The following is a 9943-nucleotide window of genomic DNA, read 5'->3' on the forward strand; positions in this document are numbered from 1 at the left end:
GACACCGCTTTCTGCCGTCTGGTCTCCTTTCGCGCAGCACAACAATGAACCCAAACTCTGCATACTAGGCTACTTGTTGCAGTTTTTCTTTCGTTTTCTTAATTTATTATTCAAGTAAAAATATATTTCTCGTATAGGCCTATTTATGTTATATACAGTATATAGCCTAGCTTTATGATGTTTTTGTCCGCTGGCAGAAGCGCTGCAGGTGCGTGATGTGATATGAAGACCAGTGAATCCTCATGTTCTGTTGTTTGCTGCTAATGTAAAATTAATCCCCGGGAAACAAATGTTAGTATTTTTTAATGGGTCACAGGCACTTATCCTTTCTAATTTAATTAAAATAATCTTGTCGGTTAACGGTTAATAATCGGTTAACAAGCGTCGGTTAGGAAAAATAACCGAAATGAATATCCCTATGGGCAACGATTAATCGCATCCAAAATAAAAGTTTGTGTTTACATAGTATGTGTGTGTACTTATGTGTATATATAAATAAACACACATGTATGTATACATTTAAGAAAAATATATGATGTTTATATATTAAATATATTTATATATAATATAAATGATATGAATAAATATATACACGTAATTATTTTCAAAATATATATACACACATACAGTATATATATATATATAGATATATACAAAAGTGTTTACATAGTATGTGTGTGTACTTATGTGTATATATAAATAAACACACATGTATGTATATATTTAAGAAAAATATATGATGTTTATATATTAAATATATTTATATATAATATAAATGATATGAATAAATATATACACGTAATTATTTTCAAAATATATATACACACATACAGTATATATATATATATAGATATATACAAAATATACGTGTGTGTACTGTGTGTATTTATTACGTAAACAAAAACTTTTATTTTGGATGCGATTAATCGTTATGTTAATTACATTAAAGTTATGCATTACATTACTTATGCGTTATTTTTTGTCACCTGGGCTGCGCTTGGTTATTAGTTTTTTTAATAACAAACAACCCAAAAGTAATTTTCTTGGCAACTGTAAAGGCCCTTTCACACCAAAAGTGAAATGAATAATCTCAGGCTGAAGGAAGAGCTTCTTTTTCATTACTTTACTAGTTGGTCGAAAAAGTAATTTCCCAACACTGGTTGTGTACGTACCGATGGAAATGGAGGTGATGTGTTTGTTCTGCTCAGCTGCGAGATCCCGCACCAATCCGCTGGCATCGTATCCGGGCACGGAGCACATCAGCACCGGCGTCCCCGGCTTCACCTGCACACACAAGCACTAATGCAGCATCCGCAGCATCACAGCGTCAGCACACCACAGACACGCATCCCTACCTCACTGTCCACGATGTTAGCCAGGTCCAGCGGCTGTTCGATGATGGCCATGAAGTTTTCTCCCATGACTTTAGACACGAAGATGTGTGTCATGGCCAGCAGACGGTCGGGTCTGAACGCCTGGATCAGCAGCAGCTGGTGGACGGCCTGACCGATCAGAGCTGAGGACAAACATCAACAAACACGAGTCAGTCCTGCAGTCTCTCACAGGCAGCTGCGTGTGGAAATGCATTGTACTCACTGGACGTCTTCTCTTCGGTCCACAGATATGGCACTGACAGCTCCGGCGAGTTGCTCTCGATCCACATGAAGAATTGCTGGAGGACAGAAAGGCATTGTACATTCAGATGCTCTGCGGTGAAGAACAGACGCGTACAGGACAGACAGACGAGAGACGCTCACCTCGTCGGCCTGCACTTTGGCCACCAGGTCTTTAAACGCAGGCAGACGGCTGAGGCGCACCATGGCTTCGGACTGCTCGCTGCTCAAACCCTTGACTTTCGGCACCGTCGTCCCCCTCAACACGATCTCTTTCCCACGCAAGAAGTGCTGGAACTCTGCGTCGAATGACGGCTCGCTGAGAAACACGAGAGGAAACATCTGAGCTGCACATCCTCAGAAATCAAACAGCTCTGATCTCCATCCACTAGCTCATGTGTGTCTGTTCAGCGTCTCACTAGTCGATCACAGGCCTAAGCTTCATTTACACGGAGAAACCAAGAGCGTCATCCGATTCAAACGCACTACACGTGAAGTTCATGGGAAACTTATTACACGACTAATGAAGGACGAGGAGGATATTAAGAAGAACACTGAATTCAAGTGGAGATTAACTCCCTTATAGAAGAAAGTGCATTTGTGAAATCTGAAAGCTTTGTACCTGGTCATGCCCTTCAGGTTGATTCGTGAGAGCAGCATGGCAAACGTGACGTGGTCCTGATGCAGCATGCCTCGAGCGACTCGGTTAAACGCCACCTAAACAGAAAAACCACCACACGTTACTAAATATTTCCTAAACAATGGCCCTTAACAACAAAGGCGATGCAAAACAAAGAACATCACAATGCATAATTTCAGCAATGTGACATTCTACTACAGTTAAATCAACTAAGTTCTTTAAATCGTTATGATACTTCTAATATGGTGAATGGCGTCCGATTCTTTCCCAAACATCTGTTCTGGGAGTGTGTAAGTTTGGTGAGCGGGTACAAAACTATTTACAGCAGCAACAAATGCACATGTGCACCGATCCACTGTAATTATTCCACTCAACTGTAGGGGGCTCTAAAGTCACAAAAATACATACAGTTGCTTTAACTAATCTGCGGTTACTTGTACAGTTAAATGGGTGTAAGTTCAGCAGAAAACATACTAGAAATAGAGTCAGGTGGACTGTATCTGCATCATTTAATGATTGCAGGTTTGCATAAAATTAGTTTTTTTTTGTATTTCCCTGTGGGTTTTTATTAACTGAACATTTGCGTTTGGCGTGAAAGGCCTTCAGTCCTCAGAAGCAGCGTTCCTCACCTGGAACAGGTCTTTGGTGATGTGAGACAGACGCTGTGTGTGGTCGCTCACGCTCTTCAGGTTGGAGTTCTCGTATAATACAGTGTGGTAGATATCCAGGAAGAACTGCAGCGAGTACTGATACAGGAAGTGCATCTGTGAAAGAGACGGATCCAGCATGAGCCAGAGTTCACACACGCAAATGCACACACACACACACACACACACACACACACACACACACGCGCACTCTTGCACGCAGACTCACTCTCACACACTCTCGCACTCACTCATTCTGACTAGGGGTGGGCAATGTGGCCAAATATATAGACATAGCCAAATTAGTTCTCTTTCACTGCTGATTGAGTTTTAACGGCTTAAAATCACTAGATAGAGACGATAGTCCAAAATCTCTGCCGGTTAATCGTGTTAATCGTGTCTGCCGGTATATCGCCCACCCCTAACAGACACACACACACACAGCGATGAGCGCATGAGGAGCGCTGCAGACGTGTGACCTGGTTCAGAGCCTCCATGGTGAAGTAGATGCTGCTGCAGGCCGAGGACAGAGACAGATACTGCTGAGACACCGTCTCCACTTCTTGCATGACGATGTCGGTTTCCTCCACTTTCCTGGTCACCTCCGCCGCCTCCTTCTTCAGGTTCTCCAGGGTGGTGATGATGGTGTCGTCATCCAGGATGCGACCCTTGACCTCATTCAGGGCCTGCAGCAGTGATTTCTCCAGCTGACGCAGACGCAGCTGGAACTCACCTGCGCAGATTCAACAAAAACACTTAAATTTCTACACACTGTAATGAGTTGACAGCACTTCCTGTGACGCTCTCCGTCACTCACCCTGCAGCTTCAGCAGGTCCGATCGCTTCTCGTCCACGTCCGGACGCTCGGCCTTCAGGACCTCGTTGAGACACTGGCTCTGCAGGCTGCTGCGGGTCACGGTGAAGTTCACGAAGGTCACACGCGAGCAAAGGTCAGGAGGGAACTCCACCTGCAAAGACACGTCACAATTCAACCGTTACCGTGTGTTGTGCTGCATAATTAATCAGGAAAATACCTGTGAGCATTTATGATTTCTAAAGCACGTGAGATCTGGGCAATAAGAGCATTACCGTGGGGTCTCGTGTAGAGAGGAAGATGACGAAGGAAGGAGACAGATCGATGTCCTGATCCCCGAGCGTGATGAGCACTCGGCCGCCGGTCCTGCGCACCTCTCGGTTGAGCACCGGGTTCAGTATGGGGTCGTAGCTCTCCACGTCCTGACAGAGAATCAATGAAAAAAAAAGACTTGAATGAGCAAATGAAGGACGGAGCCGGATGGTGTTCCTACAGTAATAATGAGGCCTCGTACCTGCACCAGCAGAGGGTTGCCGAATCTCAGAGCGCTCTCCAAATTCTTCCTGAAGGCATCGTCCAAAAAGCTGGTGCGGGTGATCTTTTTGTCTTTATATTCGTTCATGATGAACTCCGTGGCCTGACCTGATGGGTCGATGATGAGCGGATACCTGCAGAACACAACAGACATGTGAGAAATCAGCAAGAGTCCTTCAGTAACCCACCCGTCTCGTCTCGGCTCTCACCGGTTGAAGCGCTTCAGCATGATGGCGTTCTCGGTGCACAGGTCGTCAGCGGGCAGTGAGTTGGCCTGCCAGCGCAGCCTCTCGTCTGCATTGGACAGATACTCCGTCCTGGCGATGTCCGTGCGGAACTGGACGGGAGAAAGCGCAGGTTTCAGGATCTAAAGCTCTCAGTGCTGCATTATGGCAATGATTGCAGGTTTGCATAAAATTAGTTTTTTTTTGTATTTCCCTGTGGGTTTTTATTAACTGAACATTTGCGTTTGGCGTGAAAGGCCTTCAGTCCTCAGAAGCAGCGTTCCTCACCTGGAACAGGTCTTTGGTGATGTGAGACAGACGCTGTGTGTGGTCGCTCACGCTCTTCAGGTTGGAGTTCTCGTATAATACAGTGTGGTAGATATCCAGGAAGAACTGCAGCGAGTACTGATACAGGAAGTGCATCTGTGAAAGAGACGGATCCAGCATGAGCCAGAGTTCACACACGCAAATGCACACACACACACACACACACACACACACACACACACACACACACACACACACACGCGCACTCTTGCACGCAGACTCACTCTCACACACTCTCGCACTCACTCATTCTGACTAGGGGTGGGCAATGTGGCCAAATATATAGACATAGCCAAATTAGTTCTCTTTCACTGCTGATTGAGTTTTAACAGCTTAAAATCACTAGATAGAGACGATAGTCCAAAATCTCTGCCGGTTAATCGTGTTAATCGTGTCTGCCGGTATATCGCCCACCCCTAACAGACACACACACACAGCGATGAGCGCATGAGGAGCGCTGCAGACGTGTGACCTGGTTCAGAGCCTCCATGGTGAAGTAGATGCTGCTGCAGGCCGAGGACAGAGACAGATACTGCTGAGACACCGTCTCCACTTCTTGCATGATGATGTCCGTTTCCTCCACTTTCCTGGTCACCTCCGCCGCCTCCTTCTTCAGGTTCTCCAGGGTGGTGATGATGGTGTCGTCATCCAGGATGCGACCCTTGACCTCATTCAGGGCCTGCAGCAGTGATTTTTCCAGCTGACGCAGAGAAAAATATACTAAGATTATTAACGCATTTAACCCCAGACCTGATGCAGTGTCTATTGATCAGTCATCCTGCATTTATTGATCAGAGTTCAATAAACAAAATAGTTATATTTTAAAAACAGTATTGTCAATATTGCTCATTTCACAAACAAAAAGTTCCAATCGAAGTTACAGCAGAACTGTTGAGCGTCTCTGAACAACACACAGCAGTGATTAATTTCTGAACGAATCCAAGGTTGAGTGAATCGAGCGAGTCAATGATTCAGTGACTCGTTCATAAAGGCAGTCACTTGCTTCGCTTCTGAATGAATCAGCTGTTTGAACGAATTGGTTGAATGAATGAATCAATGACTCACTTTTTAAGACCGTGACTTTCTGCCACCTACTGGAGTTTGTAGTTTCTTATTTAGAGTATCATTTCATTTTTTTAATCTAAAATAAAAAAAATTCTCAATATGGAATCAAAATATTTCTTTCTAAAGCTACTTTGTGCAATGTCTATCGTAATTTTCTTAACAATGACTTCAATTTATGCTGATAAATTACCCCCCAAAAGATTAATGATGTGCCGAATAATCACACATGTAATTAATTAGATTAAAACTTTTTAAAATCGCTTGACAGCCCTAATTTCAATAACTAAAGACATTTGCGTGTTCACAGTCCGTTAATGGTCACATGACATGCAGCTAAACAGAATATCTAACCTATTTTTAGTGTTTTATTTGAAAGGTTTATTTATTCTAACATTACATTTACAATTTTATTGTCAGCTCTTCATTGACTCATGAACCCCGGTTTGGGAATCCATGCGGTGACGTCTGAATGACAGACAGAGTCCGTCTCATACCTGAGAGGAAGTAGTATGAAGGATGATAATACCTCGTGTCCTCAGAGACAAAGTTGACTATGCTGGAGATGAAATTGTCTCTGATAATAACTTGTCTGATCTTTTTCCAGTCACTAGTTTCCTCCCCCAGCAGGAGGCAGATCGACTCTAGAGCCAGTTTAACGGCTGCCGGAGGGTTGGCCATAGCGCGAACCTCAACCAGATGCTGCTTCTTAATCGAGCTGACCGCTAGAGAGGGAATGGAGGTGTGTGGTTTAGGACCATGAGGGCACATGGGTTCACGCGGGGGAGCGGAGCGGCCGCGGAGCCGGAAAGAGGAACCGTGTCACGTGACGAGCCAATCAGAGCTCCGGCCCATCATTCTGGGCCAGCAGTTAATTTGATTTTAAGTTTGTGTCTCGCGCAGAGACGAGGACCACGCTCGTCCTCTTTACACGCTGCTACGCCGCCGCTCCGCACCCCGCAGTCAGTCACCTGATCTCATCAGCAGAAAAGTTCACAATAGTGGGGATGAAGTTCTCGCGCATTATGATGGAGCGAATCTGCTTCCAGTCGGTGGTGCTCTCGCCCAGCAGCAGACAGATGGACTCCAGAGCCAGCTTGACTGCCGCCGGCGGGTTGGCCATCGATCGCACCTCCACTAAGTGCTGCTTCTTAATCGATTTAACAGCTAAACAAGCCACAAGCCGTGAGCAGAGGAAAGAGTGAAGACAGGAAGAGGTTAGCGCAGGGAAAAGACCACCGAACACCGCTGGCAAACAAGAAAGAGCTGAAAGCAGAAAGAACTGAAGGAAATATCCACTGACGTCTCCGGCGACTGACAGTCACGGTTAAAGCACTGCCTGCCACTAGGTGGCGCTTGTTTTAGAGCAGATGTATAAATAGGCGTTTTGATTATTAGCCAAATGTTTCTCAAACATGGAGTGTAAACTCTTGAGGTCATACACGCCTCACCTGGGCTCTTAAAGGTGCTGTATGTAAGTCTTTGACTCTACTAAAGCATAAAAATACCACAATATGTTTGCAGATATTTAAGAAACATGCCAAGTCAACATACTTGTTTATCTGAAAAACCGTTCCGTGTAACCCGCCCACTGCCAGTTTACCCAATTGTATTTCGGCACCCCGGGTTGCTAGTTGGCGGAAAACACTTTTCATTCATCGTCATGTGCGCTCGTTCCTGTTGGTGTAGTCAATCTGGCAACCTGCGTGTGCGTCACGTGCCGGGTGAAAAAAACCCTCTCCAATATTTTGAGTTTGGACTACAATACCTAGTTCAACCACTGGGTGTCAATCCTACATACAGCACCTTTAAACCAGTGAATATTTCCTTAGTGGATCACAACTGACAGGAAAAATGATTTCAAACTGATATTGTATTAAACGTGAGCAGATTCTCTCAACATGTGGATCTGGACAAACAGCAGCACCAGCAGTGGAAGCGCAGAGGAGAGCGGAGCGAACCGTACCGTTCTGAGCCTCGATGACGGCCGGCTCCACCTGGTCCAAATCCTGCTTCACGCTCAGCTGCTTGACTTTAATCACTTCCTGCTGCTTGTAAACTGCTTCCTGTATATCCTGACTCATGACCTGTTAAGCCAAACAACACCAGTCAGGTTATTTACGAGAGCAGCGGCACAAGAGCACTGAAGCGATGCGCTGAACGATGACTCTTGCCTTCTTCTTCTCGGCCTCCTGCTGGTCTTTCACCATCTTCTTCAGCTTGTCGTTGGCAGCAGCGTTCTTGACCTCCAGCTCCTGACTCTTGATCCGCAGGTCGCGCCGCAGCTCCTCCACCTGTGACGTCACACGGTTAATAACGCTAAACGAGCTCATGCGTCTGCACGCGTGATGTCGTGTGAAGCGCGCACCTGATCGACGGTCTCTTTGATTTTGCGCAGACCCACGTTCAGATGCATCTGCTGCTCCTCCAGCTCGCTGCGCTTCTCGTTGAACAGGTTGGCGTAGTGGTTGATGAAGTCCAGGTAGTGTCGCGGGGTGATGGCCATAGTGCGGCCGCCGCGCTTCGCCAGACGGTTGTTAGCCTAACACACACACACACACACACACACACACACACACAGAGAGAGAAATAAAGCATCACAGTGTGCACTGAAACTAGAGCTGCACGATTCTGGATAAATTGAGAATCACGATTTTTTTGGTCTCAAATAGAGATCAAGATTCTCCCACGATTCTTACCTAAAAAAAAAAAAAGTGTAATTTATTAGAGGCTGTGAGAAAATAGTAATTGCTGCAATCTATTTAAAAGAGTTGAATTAATTTGCATGAATGATAACACACACACACAGAGAAATAAAGCATCACAGCATGCTCTGAAAGCAGTATGCACCTCATCAGACTGCGAGCGAGACGCTCTTCTGACCTGGTGCAGCGTCTGATGCACGAACACACAGCCGTTGATGATAGCCTCGCGTGTGTGGGCAGCCACCATCAGTCCAGCCAGAGCAAACACGTGACACCCATCCACCACACAATCACACATTAGCCCTTCTCCGGTTAGTGAGCGAGCACACAGGAGTCAGCATTAGCATTTACTGCATAATACATTCGCAAACAAAGCACCGCTTCCATCCCATGTTCAAAAGAGCAAAACCACTTCTCGGGAAACAGATGCAAGAAATCAACAATAAAATTAAACTTGCTGCACCCGGGAAACCTGTGGCTCTTTTTTCCTACGTAATAAATGACGTGCGCCAGACAAAACGCAAAAAAAAAAAAACGATGCTCACGATAGTTTCACACTTTTTTTAAATTTAAAGGCACATTATGAGTGACAGTCAACAGAACACAAACACGTGCTGAAACAAGTGCCCGCGATGAGGACACTGGGAATCTAAAATAGGAATATTAGTTGAATTTAAAATAAAAATTTGCATTCGAATGCAAAAACAGTGTATTTGAGTTTTAGGTGTGCGTCAGCGAGCTTATCAGCGGCGCGCGAGATACAGTGAGGATGTAAGTGTCGTTGTTGCATTTTAATGTTTTTGTTAGTCTATACCCAGTTGAAGATGCGCCGCTGCTGCGTTTTTCATTCAAAATATTAGAGAAATATAGAAGCTCAATGCGGAGAAGATATTGTTTATGTTAAAACCGAAACCAAGTCATTCACACAACGCATATTCGGCGCATTCTTGAGACGCACAACTACGACTGAACACTCGCGTCTCGCACAAGAGATGAATAGAAAGCCATGTAAAGTTAAGAGGTTCAACTTTTAGAAAACACGTCTGGAGAATTTGGGGTTTTATTCCATTCCACTGCATCTCGTATGTTTTTTAATGCAATCGTGTGATCGGTGCTTTAGCTATTTGTATTAAGCTATGCATAAATACATTATGCTGTTTTGTTCATAATTGTTTATGCAATTTGCAAAATCATATGATTTATAAATATAAGTTTAGACGGTATGCACTTTTTATAGACAGCCGTTATTTTCATTGCATTGAATAAACAGTTTAATGAGGTGCATTATTCTGCTCGTCGCCCTCCTGTGGCCTCAGGAGACACTGAACACCTATTCAACCTGCAGATAAAATCAAATTGAAACATCTCCTTTTTTTT

General features: G+C 44.7%; 1 protein-coding gene across 1 annotated transcript in view; it reads right to left on the minus strand.

Moving 5' to 3' along the window:
- LOC107573118 (cytoplasmic dynein 1 heavy chain 1) overlaps positions 1 to 9943 on the minus strand; it is a gene marked incomplete at its 5' end in the record, with an annotated part of 48040 nt that overhangs the window by 8720 nt on the left and 29377 nt on the right. The window contains 14 exon segments of the mRNA XM_016259569.1: positions 1173 to 1284; positions 1356 to 1516; positions 1597 to 1672; positions 1758 to 1932; positions 2236 to 2330; positions 2883 to 3017; positions 3380 to 3633; positions 3718 to 3868; positions 3990 to 4136; positions 4229 to 4382; positions 4458 to 4585; positions 4761 to 4895; positions 5272 to 5499; positions 6832 to 7028. Coding sequence (XP_016115055.1) covers positions 1173 to 1284; positions 1356 to 1516; positions 1597 to 1672; positions 1758 to 1932; positions 2236 to 2330; positions 2883 to 3017; positions 3380 to 3633; positions 3718 to 3868; positions 3990 to 4136; positions 4229 to 4382; positions 4458 to 4585; positions 4761 to 4895; positions 5272 to 5499; positions 6832 to 7028 — 2148 coding nt within the window.

Source organism: Sinocyclocheilus grahami, unplaced genomic scaffold, assembly GCF_001515645.1.
Source record: "Sinocyclocheilus grahami isolate Dianchi unplaced genomic scaffold, SAMN03320097.WGS_v1.1 scaffold1870.1, whole genome shotgun sequence".
NCBI classification, from domain to species: domain Eukaryota; kingdom Metazoa; phylum Chordata; class Actinopteri; order Cypriniformes; family Cyprinidae; genus Sinocyclocheilus; species Sinocyclocheilus grahami.